Source organism: Hyla sarda, chromosome 5 (genome assembly GCF_029499605.1).
Source record: "Hyla sarda isolate aHylSar1 chromosome 5, aHylSar1.hap1, whole genome shotgun sequence".
Classification (NCBI taxonomy): Eukaryota; Metazoa; Chordata; class Amphibia; order Anura; family Hylidae; genus Hyla; species Hyla sarda.
In genome coordinates, this window is record NC_079193.1 from 171,545,019 (window position 1) to 171,568,254 (window position 23,236).

The following is a 23,236-nucleotide window of genomic DNA, read 5'->3' on the forward strand; positions in this document are numbered from 1 at the left end:
TGCCCATAAACATATGAATGATTTAAAGGATAACTACGTGGGAGTGTTGGGGTCAGATGAGACCAAATCTAACTCTTTGACATCAACTCAACTCTGTGTTTTGGAGGAGGAGGAATGCTGTCTATATGTTAGGGACCAACCAGGGGACAGGGAGAGTGAGCCCTAAACTGACCCTAAAACCGCTCTCCCTGCCTACTTGCCCACTCACCCTAACCGGTGGATGGACAACTGGGCCCCATCCCTCCCTGAGCTAAAGTGCAGGGGCCTAATAACACATACTAATAAATAGTTGGTCACAAACCAGAAACATAAAAGGAACATAGAACTCTATAGTATAAAGTTCAGAGAACACAGATCAGAGAATTAGTACAGAGGAAAAAAAACAAGGACAAGCTAGCAACTACAGAGTGCTGCACACCAAAAAATATTTTACAAAATATGCATGTAAAAAGATTTTCCTTTATTCATGTATCCAAATATGCAAAAAAAGAGAGAGTAGACAAACATTTAAAATAATTTAAAACACATAATGATCAGGCAGAGGAATGTAGTCCTGCGACGCCCACCCCGTACTAGGATAGATAATCCAACAAACAGATGTATGTGACCCCGGATCAAGGCAATATCTCAAAACATTACTATTATAACATATAGCATCCAGATCCCAAAATGCATAATGTAAGCAGACTAGAACTTGTGCTACATGTACAAACAAGCAAGTGAATGTACAATCTAACCTGTATTCCCATAATCATGATACACAAAAAAAATAATGAATGGCAGGTGCTGGTGACCAAAAACATGCAATGTGCTATGGATGTACCAAATGTCATTAGCTACAAGCCTGAAAAGTGCATGTGGTAAGTAAATGCCAGTGGGACCCACGATGTCTCAATAAGAATATCGGGACTGCATAGACCTGAGTATGGGGGAAGCTAATCCCACGCGTTCCGCCTCCAGCCACAGAGGCTTCCTCCGCCTGATCATTATGTGTTTTAAATTATTTTAAATGTTTGTGTACTCTGTCTTTTTTGTATATTTGGATACATGAATAAAGGAAAATCTTTTTACATGCATATTTAGTCAAATATTTTTGGGTGTGAATCATTCTGTAGTTGCTAGCTTGTCCTTGTTTTTGTCTGGTTTATAATATTTTAGCAACTGGTTTGCACCCAGTTAGGTTTATTAATAGGTGGTGCCCATCTTCCCCTTTTACAAGAGTTAGTACAAAGGACACTATAACAGCGGTCATGAACAGAGGACTCCATAGATCAGCGGACATGAACAGAGGACTCAGAGGTCATGAACAGAGGACACTATAGATAAGTGGTCGTGAACAGAACTCGAAAGATCTGAATAAATAACTAATAAAAATATAGAGTTTAAAACATCAGACAGGGAAACGGATGAGTCTGAACAAACTCAGGAAACAAAACAGGAATAAGCTGAATCCCCTAGAAAAACCTCTGGTTGACACAGGAGTAACAATACCCTCTGAGTCCCCATGGACAGGTAAACAGGATCTATCGCTAAACAGGAATATTCGCAATCCCACATAAAACCTCCAGTATACACGAAGTCCCCATGGACAGATAACAGGGATGCCTAGATACACAGGATATATTTATAGAACACTGTTCACACTGAACACAAGACAGGAGTAATCGCAATGCCTTCAGAACACCTGCAGTAGACGCAGGAACAACAATACCCTCTGAGTCCCCATGGGCAGGAAACAGGGATGCCTAAATACACAGGATATAATTATAGAACAGTATTCACACTGAACACAAGACAGGAATAGCAATCCCTCCGAACACATCCAGTAGACAAGGAGTCCCCATGGAGCGGTATCAGGGATCTAACATAGGACACTGTTTACACTGGACACACAAACTGGGCACTCCACTCCACTAATGAATTAGCCATTAATAATAAATCCAAATAGACTACTGGCCAGCGACACACTCCACAGTGGGGTTAGAAGCTGACCCAGTAGGAAGACAGAAATATAAAACACATAACTTCATATAAATGGATACAAGAGAAAACACAGTGTGAACAGACACATAGCAAAAAGAACATACAAATCCTAAAACCAACTAAACAAACACAGCTTAAAATCTACTAAGAGCATGCCACAACCATTGGCTAAAACCAGAAAATACAAAGTGCATGCTAAGACAGAGAAAGTAGATTAAAAGCTCAAACAAATAGTGTATCACCAAGAGCTCCATGCAGCATGCCCAGCATCTTAGCAAGTCAGGATATAATGAAGCATCACCAGCCCAGAGGCTAGACTGGGCTGACTTTAAATAGACACACCCCAGGAGCTATTGGCTAGCAAGCCAAAGCCTTTTAACTATTCCCTGACCAGGGAACATAAAACTGTTCATACACAAGCAAACCAATAGCTGTGTGTGAACACAGGCCAATACAGACAAGACACTATAACCCAAGAACACCATTTCCACTGTCAAACATGGAGGTGGAAACATGCATTAAAATGGATTGTGAATGCATATTCCAACATGACATTGACTCAAAACACACACGGCCAAGGCAACAAAGGAGTGGTTTCATAAGAAGCACATTATTGTTCTAGAGTGCCCTAGTAAGTCTCCAGACCTTAATTCCATAGAAAATCTGTAGTGGGAGCTGAAGGTTCCAGTTGCCAAAAGTCAGCCTCAAAACCTTAAAGGGGTACTCCAGCGCTTAGACATCTTATCCCCTATCCAAAGGATAGGGGATAAGATGCCTGATCGCGGGGGTCCAGCCGCTGGGGACCCCCGTGAGCTGTCACACCCCCTCCCATAGGCTTTCATTGAGGGTGCGGAGCGTGACGTCACACGGGGGCGGAGCCATGACGTCACAATGCTCCGGCCCTGTGATCGACAGTAATCAGACCCGGAGCGTGGACTGATTTTAACGGGGTGCGGCATGCAAGATCACGGGGGTCCCCAGCAGCGGAACCCCCGCTATCAGGCATCTTATCCCCTATCCTTTGGATAGGGGTTAAGATGTCTAAGTGCCGGAGTACCCCTTTAAAGGTACCTGTCAGATCCCGCAAAAAATAAATAATATGTTACTCAGTACCTAATCCTTACCTTGTACATCTAACATTTATGCCTATATCACATATATTTATTATAAAAATACCTCTTTTCATTAGCTCACCGTGTTAGAAATCCTCCCAGGGGAAGGGGGCGAGTCCCTCTCTTGTGGTGGTGGGAGGTGATTGGGGAGTCTGCTTATGCAGCCATGTCCATGAGTCATCTCTTGTCTATCACTCATGGACAGGCTGATGCTGCTGCAGGACTGGTTAGTGTCCCAGTAGGTATGGGAACCCCTAGTGGTGGGGTTTTCAGGAACCTTTTTTTTAAATTAAATATTCAAAACATTTTATACAACCATATTAAAAAAGGTATTCTAGTACAAAGAACAAACAGTATCCCGCACTCACCGCAAGGCTTTAGCCCAAAGACTCAACTTCATATCCTCCACCAGATCCGGCTAACGACTTCCTGCAGGGCGCTCAGAGGCGACTGCCGGTGGCTTCACGCTGGTATGCACTTCTTCCAGTTGAGGCCGGAAGAAGCGCATACCAGTGAAAACCGCCGGCAGTCGCCTCTGAGTGCCCTGCAGGAAGTCGTTAGCCGGATCTAGTGGAGGATGTGAAGCGGAGTCGTTGGGCTAAAGCCTTGCAGTGAGTGCGGGATGCCATATGTTCTTTGTACTAGAATACTGCAGTGACTTGAATATATTTCAAGTCCTTTATCTCCATAAGTGTGCTAGTAACCAGGGAGGAGGAATCTCTTCAGTGCTGAGAGAAGTAGTGCCACTTTATTTGTTTTTTGTGCCTACTAAATAATAAACAAAGGTCTTTAATTTTCATCAGTAACAACATATAAAAATCATTTGGATCTGGCTGTGCCTATTTAACCCCTTAAGGACGCAGGACGTAAATGTACGTCCTGGTGAGGTGGTACTTAACGCACCAGGACGTACATTTACGTCCTAAGCATAACCGCGGGCATCGGAGCGATGCCCGTGTCATGCGCGGCTGATCCCGGCTGCTGATCGCAGCCAGGGACCCGCCGGCAATGGCCGACGCCCGCGATCTCGCGGGCGTCCGCCATTAACCCCTCAGGTGCCGGGATCAATACAGATCCCGGCATCTGCGGCAGTTCGCGATTTAAATGAACGATCGGATCGCCCGCAGCGCTGCTGCGGGGATCCGATCATTCATAACGCCGCACGGAGGTCCCCTCTCCTTCCTCCGTGCGGCTCCCGGCGTCTCCTGCTCTGGTCTGTGATCGAGCAGACCAGAGCAGGAGATGACCGATAATACTGATCTGTTCTATGTCCTATACATAGAACAGATCAGTATTAGCAATCATGGTATTGCTATGAATAGTCCCCTATGGGGACTATTCAAGTGTAAAAAAAAATGTAAAAAAACGTAAAAGTAAAAGTAAAAAAAAAGTGAAAAATCCCCTCCCCCAATAAAAAAGTAAAACGTCCGTTTTTTCCTATTTTACCCCCAAAAAGCGTAAAAAACATTTTTTATAGACATATTTGGTATTACCGCGTGCATAAATGTCCGAACTATTAAAATAAAATGTTAATGATCCCGTACGGTGAACGGCGTGAACGAAAAAAAATAAAAAAAGTCCAAAATTCCTACTTTTTTAATACATTTTATTAAAAAAAAATTATAAAAAATGTATTAAAAGTTTTTTATATGCAAATGTGGTATCAAAAAAAAGTACAGATCATGGCGCAAAAAATGAGCCCCCATACCGCCACTTATACGGAAAAATAAAAAAGTTAGAGGTCATCAAAATAAAGGGATTATAAACGTACTAATTTGGTTAAAAAGTTTGTGATTTTTTTTAAGCGCAACAATAATATAAAAGTATGTAATAATGGGTATCATTTTAATCGTATTGACCCTCAGAATAAAGAACACATGTCATTTTTACCATAAATTGTACGGCGTGAAAACAAAACCTTCCAAAATTAGCAAAATTGCGTTTTTTCGTTTTAATTTCCCCACAAAAATAGTGTTTTTTGGTTGTGCCATACATTTTATGATATAATGAGTGATGTCATTACAAAGGACAACTGGTCGCGCAAAAAACAAGCCCTCATACTAGTCTGTGGATGAAAATATAAAAGAGTTATGATTTTTAGAAGGCGAGGAGGAAAAAATGAAAACGTAAAAATTAAATTGTCTGAGTCCTTAAGGCCAAAATGGGTTGAGTCCTTAAGGGGTTAATGACTTGAAAAGAATCTGCAAAGAGGAGTGGGATAAAATCCCTTCTGAGATGTGGGTGCAAAACTTGGCGGCAATCTATAAGAAATGTCTGACATTTGTGATTGTCAATAAGGTTATTGCTATCAGTACTAAGCCATGTTCTGCAAAGGGTTCAAATACTTATTTCACTGAGTAATACAGAAATAATTTTATAACTTATTTGAAATGGTTTTTCTGGATTTTTTTTTTGTTATTCTGAATATCACGGTGCAAATAAATCTATCAATTACAGTATAGACTGATCAGTTCATTGTCAGTGGGCAAACAAATAAAATCAACAGGGGATCAAATAATTTTTTTCCTTCACCGTAGTTCAGTAGTCGACTTATTTCAATAAAAGCAATCCTTAGGATCTCCAACACAGACTGTTTCAAGCAACTGAACATAGAACCATGAATGCTAAATTTTTGAGAATCCATAAAAGTATAAAAGAAAGTAGTGATGGATAAGCTTAAAGTTGAACAGATTTGTGAATTACTTAATCCTCCCAGTACTTATCAGTTGCTGTATGCTCCACAGGAAGTTATTTTCTTTTTGAATTTCTTTTCTGTCTGACCACAGTGCTCTCTGCTGACACCTCTGTCCATTTTAGAAACTGTCTAGAGCAGTATAGGTTTGCTATGGTGATTTGCTCTGACTCTGGACAGTTCCTGACATGGACAGAGGTGTCAGCAGAGAGCACATCCTCTGAACACAGCAGTTTCAGTGTGTGAAGTTGTCGGGTGTGTCTCCTTTGAGCTCCAGACTTCCACACAGAGAGAAGCAGCGTTTTTCACCTGCCTTCCCAGGGGTGTGGCAGGCCCCTGGGGAGAGCTTTCCTGCATGGAGCCAAGGGAGTCTCGGGCTTCTACCTCTCGTTCCCGGCTGGCGAGAGGGGGGAAGATAGCATCTACAGCCGGTTCCAAGGTCGGGGTGAGGCGTTCCAGCAGGGCCCGCAGAAATGCGGAGCCCGCTCCCCCGTCCAAACCCGAAGGACGCAAGGCTACAGCCAAGAACAGCGGACCTTCTGCTACCCCTGAACCCCAGCAATGGGGGGTACGGGGTCCAAGGGAGTCTCTGGAGATGTATGGGTCACGGATCCAATCCAAGATGGCGGAGTATGAAGAGTTGGGAAGAAAACTTAGGAGCCTGAGGGAAGACCTGAAGTTTTCACGCTACCAGGCTGACAATGCCTCTGCAGGTAAGAGGCAGAAGTTTACTGCTCAGGTGCGGGCTCTTAAGGCAAAGGTGGCTGAGGTGGAGGAGGCCAGAAGGAACATTGCTGAGGATGCAGGGTTCTTTAAGGAAAAACTTACTAACAATGAAAGATTTAAAAACCCGCATGCATGTGCAGACAGCCATGAGGACAGCAGTGAGGAGGAAGATGGAGAGGAGGAAGGTGATGGAGAGTCAGGTGAAGCTGTGGAGAGTGAGGGGGATGCTGCCCCTGGTGCATGTGACCCCCAGCCCCCCCAAGATAGCTACCCAGAGCCCTATCAAGTGGCGTTACCTTCCAGTGATGGGGAGATGGAGGATAGCTGTGAAGAGGACGCAGCTAGTGGGGGTTTGCTGAGAGCTATTGTGCAGCAGGAGTCACCTACCCGCTTTGAGGATTTTGCCTTTGGTGAAGATCTTGGCAAGAATGATGTAGTGAAAAAAAGGAAGAAGCAGAAAGTTCAGGAAACGGTATCTTTTGTTTTTCATTCATTCAAGCAGTCTGGGCCAGCTGTGAAGTTGGTTCAGGCTGCTGGGCCCCCCAAACTGCCAGACCCCGTTCCTGTCATGGACCGGGGCCAGCAAGGGGGGTACAGCATGGCGTCTGAAAAGGCTGTAGGCGCAATAGATGTGAAGCCCACCCATCCTGCCGGTAGGGAGGGGCAGGATGGGCTCATGGTGGGAAGTGGCGAGGCAAGCTATGCCGCCGCGTGCTCGGGGGGCGGTTCCCCGAGTGCTGTGGGCATTACCGGCGCTGCGGGGCACTCCCCTGTGAGGGGGGGGAGTGTCCAGGCGCCGTTGGCAGAGAATGGTGGGTCCAGGTGCTCAGGGGGCGGTCCTCCGAGTACTATATGTTCTGTGGGCGCTGCGGGGCACTCCTCTGTGAGGGAGGGGAGTGTCCGGGCGTCAGAGTCTGCTGCAGAGCCCGTGCGGACGGGCACAGCTGGCACGGTGGGGATTCCCTGCGTGTCAGAGAGTGTGGGCGGAGCTGGGGTGCGCCCGGGGGGGCAGCTCCAGACTCCAGAAGGGACATCGCCCATGGAGGAGGAGCCCTTGGCGTCAACCCCAGCAACAGCTAAGAAAGCAAAGAACATTATTAAACCAGCTATACTACAAGTCCCAGCCAGCCCAGAATCTGTTAGGCAGGTAATGAGTGGAGGATGTGAGAATGCTGAGTGTAGTAGTGTTGTGGATGAGAGGAGTGCATGTGGGAGTGTAAGTGGAGTGAATGATGGTGGGACTAGTAGTGGTAAGAGTGGAAAGTCGGGTATGAATGGGAATAAAGATGGGAGTAGTGGTGTGAGTGGCTGTACTGACGGTTCTGGGTCTGGGTCTGGTCTGGCTGCCCCCCCGGTAGTGGCTGCTTCTAGGAGCTATGCCAATGTCACTGCCGGGGGTTCAGGGGGGTCCCCATCTCTGTCCGGCTCTGGAGGCCACTTGCAACAGCGCCTCCTGGAGGCTTTACGCAGGGGCGACAGGTTGATCCAGGTAGAGGGAAGGGGTGAGGTCGACCTGTCTTTCTGGATAGAGAGGCACGGTTTGGGGGCTTTCCGAGAGCGGAATGGGGAGGTGGTCTGGTCCCTCCCGACAACCGGGCAGGACAGTAACCGTAGGAATGTGGTCCGTCTGATTTGGAGGGGCGAGGATGCGTGCCCACCTCGCTCTAAAGTGGTTGAGCTCCTCCTTCAGATGGAATTCAGGGCAAGTGACATCTTTGCCCTCATTCACCCCTACGGTTCATCCGAGTTTGATGTCAGTTTCGTACGGCCAGAGGGTCTCGAACTCTTCTGGTCAAACTACGAAGTGGCAAAGAACGAGCCCGGCTGGCGGGATTTTGCCGTCAAGGCGATTTCCCGTCAGAACTCTGTCAAGAAAGTTACCGTTTTGACCCGTAACGAGTCACTTTCTTGTTATGACATTATGACCTGGCTTGGTCGGTATGGGGATGTGACGGATATGCCCAAGAAAAACTTGGATGAGCACGGGATCTGGTCCGGGGCCTGGACGTTTTCCGTCAAACTCAAGCGTTCAGGGAGTACAGTTGCCCACATTCCGTCAGCCGCCTTCCTTGGACGCGATAGGATCCAGGTCTTCTACCAGGGGCAACCCAAGGTCTGTCACAGGTGTGGCAGCCCCACCCACTTTAGCGCAGCCTGTACTGTGCAGGTCTGCGCTTTGTGTGGTGGGGTGGGTCATCTGGCCGCATCCTGTAGGCAGATCCGGTGCCACCTGTGTGGTGTCCTCGGGCACCCTTTTAGCCGTTGTCCTAGCGCCTTCGCCCGTGCGGCGGCCGCTCCGGCTGAGGAGAGCTGCGAAGTTGCCTCGGCTGGGGAGGGTACGGGCAGAGATGGGGGCGCAACAGGGCTAGTGAGGAGGAAAAAGGGCCCCGCCAAACTAAGGCGGGAGGAAAATCGTAGAAGGAGTAGGGAGCTGGAGAGTGCCCAGGTGACGGGGGCAGCTTTAGCCCCTGCTCCTGAAGCTGGCCCTGTAACCGCTGAAGCCCTAGAAGAGAACGTGCTGGATGAGGAGATCAGGAGACTTCACAGAGAGAAAGGCAATATGGCCGACCCTTCCGATTCCTCCCACTATGAAAGTGTGGATGAGGAAAGTGGGGTGAGGCCCAAAAAGAAAGATAAAGGCAAAAGGAAAGGGAGAAAGAAGAGGTCAGAGCCCTCTGAAGTTCCTTGTACTACGGGCCAGGTCCAAAACGGAAGCCTGACTGCCCCCCCTCTGATTGACCTGTCAAACCGATACCTCGTCCTCGATACCATCTCCTCCCCCTCCTTGGAGGGGGAAGGTGAGGACGGGGTGCCTAGGGAGAAGGAGCCTCTGGGGGGAACTGGGCCCTGTCCTGTTGAGGCACCTTCCTCAGAGGGCAGGGCTAGACCGGAGCCGGACAGAGACGGGGACCATATGGATCAATCGGAGTGTAAAAAAAGATCCAAGAGTGGTCCTGCCCTCTCGTCTTCTTCGGGGGATGAGGGGGCAAAAAAGAAGGGAAAGAGAAAGTAAAGGGTGTGGCCGTCTAATTTAATCACCCTGTATGGCGGCACTCACCCCATTGACGCTGGCATCTATTAACTGTGCCAGTATAAAGTCAGATACGGCTAGATTCGCAGCCTTTGATTTTCTCGGCCGTGTTGAAGCCGACATTTTCCTTTTACAGGAGACCAGGTTGTCAGATCTAGCCTCTCTGGTAAAAGCCAGAAGAGAGTGGAGGCGCGGTCCCTCCCACTGGTCTCTTGCGGCTGAGCCGTATAGTGGGGTGGCGGTCCTTTTTACCGCTCCTGTTGAATGCCGACGGGTTATTGAATTAGAAATGGGGAGGTGCCTGATCTTAGATGTCTTCATGAAGGGACAAGAGCTCCGGCTCATTAACATCTACGCCCCGCAAACTAAGCGGGGCCGTAAAGATCTCTTTATGAGGATTAAGCCCTTTCTTTTTACGAGTCGGCAAGTGATCTTTGGAGGGGACTTCAATAATGTCACGAGGTCCCAAGATAGGAGAGGCTCCAATGGTCCGCTGACTTGCGATAGTGTGGCACTGATTAGCATAGCTAGAGAAGCTCGCCTAGAGGACGCCCACATCCGGAGCCCCTCAGGCCACACGGGTTTCACCTATCATCAAGGTAGTCGCAGGTCTAGGATAGATAGGTTTTATTTAAAGGAGGAAGCTGTCTCTTCCGTAGTGTCCGTGGTTGAGGTGGAGTTCTCCGATCACTGTATGATTTTGTTTTCCCTGAATGTTTCAGAGACCCCCCGGATGGGAAAAGGTTATTGGAAGCTGAATTCGTCCCTCCTGGAGGAAGCGGAAGTAAGACAGTCCTTTGAGGATTTTCTTCAGAGCCAGGTACCTTTACTGGGCCTATGTAGTAGTAAGTCAGAGTGGTGGGAGATATTCAAGAAGCGGGTTGCGGGGTTCTTCCGCCAGCTCTCGAGCCTCAGGTCCCTGAACAGGTACCGCCTGTATCAGGGTCTGAGGAGGAAACTCGAGCTTCTCGTCTCGACTGGACGTAGCCGAGAGGATATCTCCAGAGTGAAGTCCTTGCTGATGAGGTGTCAGTACGATAGGCACACATCTTTGGTTTTTGAGAGGGATTTCGGGAAGTACCGCTCGCCCGACCCTTACAGAAACTGTAAGATGTCAGTGAGTAGTAAAGTCATTTCAGGACTGATTGATAGTACAGGATCTCTGAATCGGTCCAGATCAGGGATCTTGGAGGTTGTCAGATCCTTCTACTCGCACCTCTTGGGAAGGAAAGATCTAGATCGAGACAGGATGTCGGTTTTCCTGACTGAAACCATTCCTGAGCCAGGGGTAGACCCCTCTCTTGATGTTTTGGCAGAAGAAATCAGGGAAGAGGAAGTGAGAATGGCGATCGAGGGGCTTGCCCCTAAGAAGTCGCCAGGTCCGGATGGCTTAACATCCGAGTGGTACAGGACCTTTAAGGAGTCTTTAGCTCCCCTCTTGACTGAGGTATTCAATGAGTGTCTCTCCTCGGGCACTCTGCCAAAGTCAATGAGGAGGTCAGCCCTGATTCTTCTGTCAAAGGGTAAAGATCCTAGCCGGATTGAGAATTGGAGACCCATAGCTCTTCTCAATACGGACAGGAAGCTTCTGGCTAAGATATTGTTTAATCGGCTGGTGAAGTTTGCACCCCGGCTCCTTTCGGGGGCTCAGCACTGCTCTTTTCCAGGCCGAAGCACCTTAAGTGCTGTCCTTAGTGTCAGGGAGGCAGTGGAGCGGAGTAGTGCAGGTCTCTGGAAGGGGTACTTGCTGTCCTTGGATCAGGCCAAAGCATTTGATCGGGTGAACCACGAGTACCTATGGTCCGTCCTCCTGAGATATGGCTTACCAACTACTTTTGTTAATTGGCTTAAGATCTTGTATGCAGGGGCAGAGAGTTTCCCGCTGGTGAACGGGTGGTCTGGCCGCTCTTTTGTGGTGGGTTCCGGAGTCCGTCAGGGTTGTCCTCTTAGCCCGCTTTTATACGTGTTCGCAATCGATCCCTTCGTCCGGAGGGTAGATTGTGGGCCGTTGGCGGGAGTCGGGATGAGTCTGGCGGAGCTGGATGTCGCCCAGAGAGTGGTGGCGTACGCTGACGATGTCACTATTTTCGTCTCCTCAAGAGAGGAGGTCGATGTGGTGATGTCGGAGGTGGACCGCTACTCGGAGGCATCCGGGTCTAAGATCAACCGGGATAAGTGTGAGAGTCTCTGGCTGGGAGGGGGAGACCCCACGTTTGATCTCCCGGACACCCTTCCAGGGCCCCAAGAGTCAGCAAAAGTCTTAGGCATCACATTCGGCCAAGATGATTATCCCACCAAAAACTGGGATGGTAAGCTCCAGGATGCCGCTCAGAAGGTGGACCAGTGGAAGGGTTGGTCTATGACCCTCAGGGAAAGGGTACACCTGATGAAATCATACCTGCTCCCCTTGTTTATCTATCTGGGCAGTGTATGTATCTTGCCAGAGGCTTACTACACTAGGATCTACAGCCTGTTTTTCCAACTGTTATGGGGGAACAGGATGAACCTAGTCAAGAGGGAGGTTACGTACCGCACGAGGAGACTAGGGGGTTTATCTATGGTAAACCCTGTGGTGTTCTTTACGAACACCTTCTTGAAAGCTAACATCGCAAACCTCTGGTCAGAGAGGGCTTCTCCGTGGGTACTCTCCTGCAGGGAATGGTTTCGGCCTTTCTTCCAGGAATGGGAGAGAGGAGGGCGAGTGAAGGACCTCCGTACACCCCATGGATATCTTCCGGCTTACGCTACCCCGACTCTGAAGGCGATACGCCGGTGGGGTCTGGGAGTGTGGGAGATCAGGACCCAGTCAAGGCAGTTCCTTGACAAACGGGTTCTGTTGACCCACTTCCAGAAGCCTCTGGCGCTCAGGGACTGCCCAGGTCGGGATCTGAGGGTGGGGTTGTATCTTTTGAACATGAAAAGGATCCCCCAGAAGTTTTGGGACTTGGCCTGGCGCTGCTTTCAGGGGAAGCTATATGTAAGGGACAACCTGAAGTGTAGGAACTCTGATGACCGGGGATGTCCCCGAGAAGAGTGCGGGGACACGCTGGAAAGCATGGACCACTTCCTGCTTCATTGTCCCTTTAATATAGGGGTTTACAACCGGGTGGGCGCTTCCATCAACTGGAGTCAACTTGCCGGCCTTACCTATCCGGAGTGGGCTTATGGGGCATTCAGGTCCCTGGGTGGCCGAGACCGGGGCACTTTATTCTTAGTTAGTTTAGTGGTTAGGTACTACACATGGAATGCACGGTGCTTAGTATCGACCCAACAGAAAGTCCTCTCCGAGGTGGAGGTCTGTAGGAACATCACTGGTGACCTCGGGAAGATCAGGTCTTTGGAGTATGGCAGTCTTGGTACCAGTAGGGCTTCTCTCCTATGGAGAGGTTTTTCTTTTGATGTGCCCTAGGTACTAGGCCCTTAAGGTGAAGTACCTTATTTTGGCCAGGGATAGTGTATATATCTTAGGGTGAGTATAGGGTCAGTTTCATGAAGGGATAGTGATAGGGTTAGAGGTTGATAGGGAGAGGAATTTAAATTTAATTTTATCAGGATTGCCATCCTTCTTCCTGGTGGGGGGCTATGCATGTCACCTTAGCCTTTTGTTTTGTTTTCTATGGATGGATTGTAAAGGGCTTGCAGGCAACCAAACTTGGGCCTTGTGGTTTTGGTGTATTGTACTGTTAATATTGCTTTGTTGTAGACTATGTATATATTGTTTTGTATATATTGTTCTGTTTACATTAGGTGGGTAGGGGTGTATTTTAGGTTGGGTGGGGTTTCTTTTTTTTGGGGGGGGGGTGGTGGTGGTGTGTACCCAGGACTGGACTGTTGCAGTGGGTACTATTTTGGGGGTCTGGTATGGGTCAGTTGTGGACAAAAACTGTGACCTATGGACTCTGACCCATGTCCAGAGGGGGTGGTGGGATAGTTTAGTATAGGTTGTTTTTCTGTGTTATAAATGTATTTTTTTTTTTTTTTTTTTTTTTTTTTTTTTTTGGTATGTATATTCTGTATGGTTTTATGTATAGTGGGAATTTTTTTGTATTTTTATTTACATTTTTTATTTTTTTTATTTTATTTTATTTTTATTATTATTTATATAATGTCATAATTATTTTGAGAGAAAGGCAGTCGGACCAGTTTTCAGTTACTATAGTATTATATTATTTTTGTTAAGGCAGCTAGCCATATTTTTGTTTTTAGGGGGGGGGTGGGGAGTGTGGTTATGTTTCCTAGTTTGGATATTTTTAGTTTTTGATCCAAGCGAGGAAAACTTTATTTATGTTCATTAGGTATGTGTGTGTGTGTGTGTGTTGGACTATAGTAGGTAATGATTTATTTATTCATTTATTTTTGGTTTATCTGGGCTGGCCGGTTAGGAAGGTTTAAGTTGTTATTTTGAGACGGATAGTTTGTTTTTATGTTCAGTTTTGTTAATTTTGTTACAGTGAAATGAACTTGTTTTGTGTTTTGTACTTTTATAATAAAAAAGAGTGTCAGCAGAGAGCCCTTTCCATTGATAATTTTTGTGTTAGTTCATTCATTCAGATCTAGGATGTCTCCTTTATTTTTTTGAGCAGTGTATTTATGAGAATCAGTGGTTTGACACTTTTCAGAACCCCTCGTTAGATATGACTATTTGTGTTTTAATAACATGGCAGGATGTTTCCCATTTTAGCTTACATTATGATCACACATGGCAGCTTTGTTTTATAGCAGTGGTCTCAAACTTTTGCAACATCTGAAGGGCCGCAGTTTGAGACCACTGTTGTATAGGTTTATGGAACTGTCCCATACAACTAAATATGGATTGTAAAATTGTCTGCCATGTGTGAACATACCTTTTGGCATACATTGTTACAGCAGAATTTACCCAGCCTCTAGATTGGTTTAGAGATGATGTTTCGCTTCCTGAACCGGTTTCCAGTGTTAGGGTCTTTAGCGACAAAGCTTCTTCTGTTGCCGTTTCCATGGCATTCTCTTTGTTGTTTAATTCTGAAAAAGTAAATAATGTTTTTTTTTATTAAAATTAAATAGTCTCAAGAATTTCTTTGCTCATCTGCAAATAGAGCTTTCATGGCACAGTATGTCAGGCTATGTAAATAAAAGCATTTGACCCTTGGAGGCCCATTTTGGCCTTAAGGACACAGCCAATTTTTATTTTTGCTTTTTCGTGTTTTCCTCTTTGTGTTTTCCTCTTTTTACTTTCCCAATACAGAGCCATATGAGTGCTTGTTTTTTGCACAACCAATTGTACTTTGTAACGACACCTTTTATTTTACCATAAAATGTACAGTGAAACTATGTGGATATATATATATATATATATATATATATATACAAATAGATATATATATATATATATATGTGAGGCGAAATTAAAAGGAAAACTGCAACTTTTTTTTGGTGGGGGGGGAGGGGGGGGGAGGGGGTTGTTTTTACACAGTGCACTTTATGAACCCCTATAACTTTTTAACAGAGATAGATATATAGAGATTTTTGTGCTGTAATCTGTATTTTTTTTTTATTGTGAATTGACTACTGTATCATAAACACTATATTTTAGTAGTTTGGGCAATTATGCATGCAGCGCTACCAAATATGTTTGTTTGTTTTTTATTACATTTTTTGTTTTTCTGTAAAATAGGAAAAGAACCAATCATGTAAAATCTTTTGTTTATTGAACAAATCTGACTTACATTTAAAATCATAACATAGAAAATTTTAAACAAAGGCACTAAAATGACAGATACAGAAGAGTAGAGATGGCACGGATAGCTGATATACATGGATTACAAGGCAAATTGGTCCATATAAAGGTAGCAGCTAAGTCTTCAAGGGATGCACCAAAGACACGGTGGTATGACCACACATACATTATTACATAAAGGATATAAGAGACATACATGCATAAATGAAACATGGACCAAAGACAGCTGGAAAAAAATCAAGAAAAAAAGCTAAAAACAAAAGAGCCTTCTGCCATGAATACTGCCCGATACCTACCAACTCAAATCCCAACGTACGTTTCGCTTGTGCTTCATCAGGGGGCGTGTCCAAAAACCCCATCTGGGTGGATACATATATCATAAGCCGGACAATCCTCATTATCCGCCTGAAAAATGACAAGTGACGTGTCCAATGGTATCTTAGTACATGTTAGCATCCTGCCCTCATCACCTGTGTAATCAGAGATACCTGTGAGGGTAAATGGCCAAGTGCTGCCGAAAACAGCGTGTGACATCACAGGATGCGTCCGTCGCTCCTGACTGATGCAAGTCACATGAATACAAGCCGAAGAGACGCAACATAGCAGAGGCTGGGTGCCAAAAGAGCGACAGATCACCTGACCATGCACAGGTACCCAAAGTTAGGGAGATACTGTTAAAGAATTGGAGCATACTAATAGCCGATCCAGTATTGAAATTTTATTTCTCTAAACAACCTTGATCACATTTCGGAGGAGTGCTAATTTGAGAGATAACTCGCTACTGGTTTTCGTCCAGACAATACATTAAGAGGTATAGACACATAACAACAAATTAACCCAAAGGGTTAAATAATCCTCTTCTAAACGTATTGACAATAATACTTAACTTTTAATATATGCTTTTAAAAAAATATGTGAGAACATAACATTTAAAAACACACCTCTTATAGTGTCACTGTTTTGACAATTATACCTGCGAACAATAATCACTCTCTAGTACCACTACTAGTCCCAAATAAGGTATGACTAATATAGTATTGGCCCCTTATAATGATACCATAAAGATGGAATTCATTGGTGGGGATGATATATGGGCATACTCTCAAAAAATTCCTTAGGGGTTATGACCTGTAGGCCAATACAAAAAATGTTTATAGTTGATATAAGTTGGTATCCACATCACTACTTATATATGCAGTGGCTGATTAAATCAACCAGCCCCTCACCATGCTGTGCACTGCGGGTGTGGGCTGGATAGTGGTGCAGAGATCTTAGATTTAGTTATTGATACATTGTCTTTACTGTTTCAGGACACAATGAGGTGCAAATTTAAAATATACTGCTGTCACCCCGACATGTTTCGCCCCTTACAGGGCTTTATCAAGGAGACAACCGACAGCAATGAGTGTCTCAGTCAGAATGAGCCTTTTATATGGTTTGCAGGAGGGTCTGATCTAGACCTCTCCAATCAAAGTCACTCTAAATGTCCACCAATGAGGACCTAACTTAGTGGTTGTACCTAGCCAACCACCAAGTCATCTGTCACCACACATCATCAACTATCCAATGTATCACTGACACATCACACGCCGCTGTGCATCAGTCCAATCAGTATCAACATACGCTACTGGTATCCGGCATGAACCGCCCACTTGCCATGTGCATCAGTCCAATCAGTGTCAACATACGCTACTGGTATCCAGCATGAACGGCCCACTTACCATGTACCAATCCAGGACCATATCGTAGGCCGCATCCATCCATGTCACTGCTAGCCAGATCTATGACTGGCCTCGTTCCTATGTGTCCCGATGTTACGGGCGTGCCCGCGATCGATTGGACCAATCACACGCTTTGTTTATTGAGAGATATTCTGGTACACAGTCATCATAAAGGCAAACCATCCACTAACCCAATTGGGACCAGTAAACTGAAATGGGATTGCCAACCATGTGGCAAATGTGTAGCCTGCCCCAATGTTTGTTCTGATATTACATTTACCAATTTTGATGGTACTCGCTCCTTCCACATTAGACACACGATCTCATGTTATACATCTGGGTTTTATATACCATGCTACCTGCCCTTGTGGTTATGTCTATGTAGGCATGACCACTCTTTAACTCAAGAAAAGAACAATAGAACATGACCTTGGGATCAAGGCGGCCAAAAATGAGACGGACCTCACACGTTTGACGACGGTTCCCCAACATTTTAAACTCATCATGACTGTGACCCGAAGGGCCTACAGGTGAGGGGTATAAACCATGTGTTTGTTGGCATCAGGGGAGGAAATTTGAAAATTAAGTTAGCACAGCTGGAAACTAAATGAATCTATAGACTTAAAACATTACAACCACATGGCCTGAATGATCATGCAAACTTTGTTCCTTTTTATACATTTCTAGCCTTATACGTTGCATTCCATGCTCTTGATATAGTGTTTTTAATCTCCCTCTCGGGTGGATTTTATCATATTGGTTTTATAATTCTTACCCTTGTTTTCTGTTCTTTTTTCTTAGTTTTTAGGTTAGTCTTGCACCCCTCCAATATGAACACCTTCTTCTGTACCTGTGTTCTTATACTTTTTTTTACCCACCTCCTGTTATGTATCCTGCCTGATACTATATCATTAGTTTTTTGTACGTTGATCTTTTTAACATTTTTTACATTTTGTATAAAAAGGGAATATATTTTTCTGGGGGGCGTGGCTAGGCATGGCAGAGTGAAGATGTGTTTGCTGGAGCTCCGGTCCTGCACCAGCCATTTGTGAGGACTATACCCTGCATTTATGGGAGGACACCAAAAAACCTAGGAGGAATTCCCGCTCACGTCCCCCTTCTCCTGTGCGGACTTTGGTGCCCTACCTGACCCGCTCGCAGCCCCGCAGGAGCGCCTCCTTGCCTCCAGGCACTAATGCCGCATGTGCTTGCGCCGGTACCGTCCCTGCTCTCACCTCCTGTGAACCCGGCGGCCTGCGATCCTGGGGATGTTCAGGGAATCGCTGCGCCTGGATGACATGCACCGCTGGAGACGGCCTCTGACAGCCCCTCTAAAGATGGTGGCGCCACGCCGCAAACAAGTGAGTGCCCGCCTGCAGTAGCACGCTTCCCTGTCGGGGCGCAAGAGCAGCATCCCGGACCGGCGGCTGGAGGTATGCCTCCCCTCCCCACATATAACTGTGTCCTGCATGGACCTGTCAGCCCTCGGGGTCCGACCTAATTCACTTCTCAGGCCCTCCCTCCTCGTGGCCCTGCGGGCGGTGTGGGGCCCCCCTCCTCTGGCCATGCACTTGCTCCTCACCTCCACAGTGCCTGTGGCTCTCATCCTCTGTTACAGGCCTTTTACAATATGCCGGTCTCTGCACTCCTGCAGAATGCAGTACCTGCCGCCTCACCCTCATGGGCCTCTGGATCACCCTGGGACTCCCCCGTTCATCAGCCCCAGGAAAATGCCCTGTTGGTGCCCTCGCCCTCTACTGCACCCCATGCATCCCTAGGAGACAACGGGCCCCCCATACCATCATCCCAGGGGCCCCCTCCTAGCCTGGCGGGAATTCCAGCTGTGTTTAGGGCTCCTTCCCCCACAGCTGCTGCACCACCCTTGTCCCAAGCTGTATGGGGGACCCCTGTGCAACCGGGACACTCTCCATTCTCATCAATGGACCGTCCAGTTACTTTAGCTGACCTCCAAGCTCTGGTTGCCTCACTCCCTACTAAGACTGACCTCTCATCCTTAGCTAAACAGATAGTTGCAGAGTGCAAGAAGGAATTTACTCAACTGCGCTATGATGTCTCTGCCTTAACTACTAGAGTGGAAGCGATCGAGGTGGCACATGTATCTTCCTCTTCTTCAGTCCAAGCCTTACAAGAGACGGTGAAGCAGCACAGTGATCAGATCTTTACTTTACAGCAGCATATTGATGACGTCGAAAAATCGCAATAGGCGCAACAATATTCGCCTCCGAGGGCTCCCGGAGGAGGTGGGCTCGGATGAACTGTATCCTGCTTTACTGTCCATTTTCAATGATCTGCTGGAACGTCCCCCAGATGTTCATATTGAGCTGGACAGTGCACACAGGGCCTTGCGTCCCCCTAGTCCAGATGACCAGCACCCCAGGGATGTGATTTGCAGGGTACATTATTATGCCCTAAAGGAGGATATCCTTCGTGCTGCCAGAGCCCGCAGACGTGTATACTACAAAGACGTTCAGGTACAATTGTTCCCGGACTTGTCCAGACACACTCTAGCTCAAAGAGCGGCGCTCAAACCCATCTTGGAAGCCTTGAGGGTCAGAGACATTCCCTATCGCTGGGGATTTCAATTTGCCCTATCGGTCCGGAGGAATGGCAATACCTTCACCCTGCACTCTCCTGCTGATGTTCCTGCTTTCCTAAGTGACTTGGACTTGCCTGATATTGCCCTCTTGGACTGGCCTCAGCTGTCCTCTGGAGTCCCAAAACGCCCGATCCCGAGATCTCCCCAGCAGTCCTCTAAACTACCCCGGCCTAATGTGCCTCATAGGGGTGGCCGCCGGCAGCGGCTGGTCACTCGCTGGGAATCGGTCCCCTCTGGTCCCCAGAGTGGACGCCCCCCCCCTCGCTTGAAGTAGCTGTATGCTTTCTTCATTATGACCCTGCCTCGATTCCTCTTCCTCCCCCTCTCCCCCCCTCTTCCTCCCCCTTCAACTCCATTTCTCCTGATTGCCCGCTGCCCCCTGCTTCCATCCTGGCCCACGTCATCGTCCTACCTAAACCCACTAAAGATCCCTGCTCCTGCGGCAGCTATCGGCCCATATCCCTACTGAATGTCGATTTAAAAATCTACTCCAAATTGTTGGCCAATAGATTAAATCTGATTCTCCCCTCTATTGTTCACCCTGACCAGGTTGGGTTTGTGCCGGGTAGGGAAGCTAGGGACAACACGATCAAGACTTTAGATATCATTCACCACGCTCAATCCCGGAAATTAACTCTTATGATCCTTTCCCTTGATGCCGAAAAGGCTTTTGATCGGATATCCTGGTCCTCCCTGGCACAAACCCTACGGAATGTTGGCCTTGGTCCAACATTCATTGGGAAAGTTATGGCGCTTTATTGTAACCCCACAGCGCGACTCAAAATTAATGGTTCTCTATCGGACCCCTTCCCCAAACATAATGGCACTTGGCAGGGCTGCCCCCTATCCCCTCTCCTGTACGCTCTGGTGATGGAGCACTTGTTGGCCAGTATTAGGGCGGACCCTGACATCCATGGGGTGACCATCGGGACTCACACTTATAAATGCTTGGCTTTTGCCGATGACCTCTTGGTCTATATCTCAGATTCCTTGACGTCTCTCCCGAATCTCATGGCCCGCCTTTCTGAGTTTGGCCGCTGGTCGAACTTCAAAGTTAATTACTCCAAATTGGAAGCTTTGAACGTCTCATTACCAAGGCGTACAGGGTCCATGCTCCAGTCCTCCTTCCCCTTTCGCTGGCCCCCGGGTAGTATTTCTTATTTAGGGGCTGTGATCCCGTCGGACCTCTGCAGACTATATACCCTCAACTTTTCCTCGTTGCTGGCCCGTTTCCGTACGGACCTCGCGGCGTGGAATAGCAAGGATTTTTCATGGTTTGGCCGCATAAATATCCTTAAAATTACCCTGATGCCTCGCTTATTATATTTACTCCAAACAATTCCTTTGTATATCCCTTCCTCTTATTGGAAGCAAATTCAGGCATGCTTTGGCTCTTTTGTGTGGGCCGGTGCCCGCCCCAGATTGAATAGGCTCACCCTGACACGTCCTAAATTACAAGGGGGGTAGGACTCCCGGACTGCCGTGCATACTATTTGGCCTGTGTCCATGCCCGAGTATTGGATTATTTTCACAATGTATCCTCTAAAATGTGGGTCCATCTGGTGCAGGACATATGTCCCCTCGCCCTATCTACCCTGCCATGGACTCTGTCCCAACCGTCTCAATACCCCTCCCATTTGTCATTTTCCACTCGCCACACCCTGGCTAGCCTGGCCTGCCCGGGGCCTTCTGTGGCCCTCGTAGATCGTATGGGCCCTCTGCTCCCTATCTTGGATAATCCTGAGATTCCCCCGGGTTCCTCTTCCAATAGTTTTTTCGGGGCATCCCTTTTGGAGCCCCTTCGTTTCCATCACGTATTGACCGGAGCAGGTATCAAAGCCCTGGAAACCCTTCTATGCGATCGTCCTTCCACTAGGCGGGCCCCCTTTTCTCATCTGCAACTGCATCATTTCTACTCTTGCCATCCTGACCGTTTATCATTACACCGCACATTGACTCCTTTCGAACAGCTGTGCATGGCACCGTCGCCCCCCCCCCCCCCCGACACACCATATCCTGTTGTTGTCTCCCAGGTCTGACTCCCTCTCAGAATTCTGTCGAGCCTGGGAGACCAAGTTGGATAAATCCTTCACCCCTGAACAATGGGCCAGATGTTTCTTTCCGACTCATAAGGCAGTAATCGCCACTAAATTTCAAGAAACCAGCTTTAAAATCTTTTCCCGCTGGTACCGAGTACCTGAAATCCTACATCGTTGGTACCTCTCTTTATCGGATTCTTGCTGGCGGTGTGGTGGTGGCGGGGGGACAATGGTGCATATGTGGTGGAGTTGCCTTAGACTGCAGCCTTTCTGGTCCACAGTCTTCTGCGTCATTCGGGACACTACAGGGATCCAGATCCCCTGGTGCCCTGACGCTGCTCTCCTTTATATGTTTCCCTTGGCCCAGGACAAATATAAAAAGTCGCTAGCCCGTCATCTCCTTCAGGCAGCTAAAACTGTTATTCCCAGGAAATGGAAATTCCCCGACCCCCCCTCAGTGGCTGACTGGATTAGCGAAATCGCACAGGTGCACCGCATGGAGGAATTTTTAGCAGTCCAGCCTGCTGACGTGACTAGACTTGGGGTGACCTGGCTCCCGTGGTCTGAGTTCTGCTCCTCCCCGGCATTTCGCTCACTGTAATGTTACCCTGTGGCCCGATTGGGGCTAGTGGGGTTGTAGCTCGCCTCGCTGGTGATGTCTGCCCGGTCTACGCTACATACCGTCTGGCCTCGGCTCTGCCCTTTACTTGTCGTTTGTCTTTTTTATGTCCCCTACCGTTCGCACTTGGTCTCCCTCCTCTTCTTTCCTTCACTCCCCGCTATATTCTTCTTTGGTTCTATCTCGGGTTCTTTACCCGTGCCCTGATCTTTCACTTGTCTTGGCTCTCATTTTTGATTCACATAATTATGTTTTATACTTGCTTATACACAATGTTACGCACCACTTTGGTTGTGCCCTCCAGACGTTAGATTCGGAGCCGAGACTGACAGTTTTTTTTTCTCTTCCATATGTCTGACATTTGATGTCTGCAGTTTTTTTTTCTTTTTGGAATGCTCCTGTTATATGTGTCATATGTCAACTACTTGCCCGGTAGTGTTGCTCGCGAATATTCGCAATTCGAATATTATTCGCGAATATCGCATATTCGCGAATTCGCGAATTTCGCGAATATAGCGCTATATATTCGTAATTACGAATATTCGTTTTTTTTTTTTTTTTTTCTTCACAGTACACATCACAGTGATCACCCCTCTCTGCTTCCAGCTTGTGTGGTGTAAAGAAGGCTGTAATACTACTGTGTGAGACTGGCGTGCGAAAATTAGCATATGCGAAAATTAGCATATGCTAATTTTCGTATATGCGAATTTCCACATATGCTACGCGAAAATAAAACGAGAATATAACGAATATGCGAATATTCGCGAATATATGACGAATATTCGTCCATATATTCGCGAATATTCACGAATTCGAATATGGCCTATGCCGCTCAACACTATTGCCCGGCTATACCAGCCCACATGGCCGTCGCCTCTTTTGATCGATTGTAAGCTACTCTGTTTCCTTCTGCTGTTTCAATAAAATCATTGTTGAATTTGAAAAAAAAAAAGGGAATCTATTTTTCTTACATACACGTTAAC

At 47.0% G+C, this 23,236-nt stretch overlaps 1 protein-coding gene across 2 annotated transcripts in view; it reads right to left on the reverse strand.

Annotated features, from left to right (window-relative positions):
* Positions 1-23,236, reverse strand: part of COL15A1 (collagen type XV alpha 1 chain) — a 369,611-nt gene that overhangs the window by 172,772 nt on the left and 173,603 nt on the right. For both annotated transcript variants that reach the window (XM_056520745.1, XM_056520744.1), the window contains one exon: positions 14,421-14,542. In XM_056520745.1, coding sequence (XP_056376720.1) covers positions 14,421-14,542 — 122 coding nt within the window. The remainder of the gene's footprint in view (positions 1-14,420; positions 14,543-23,236) is intronic.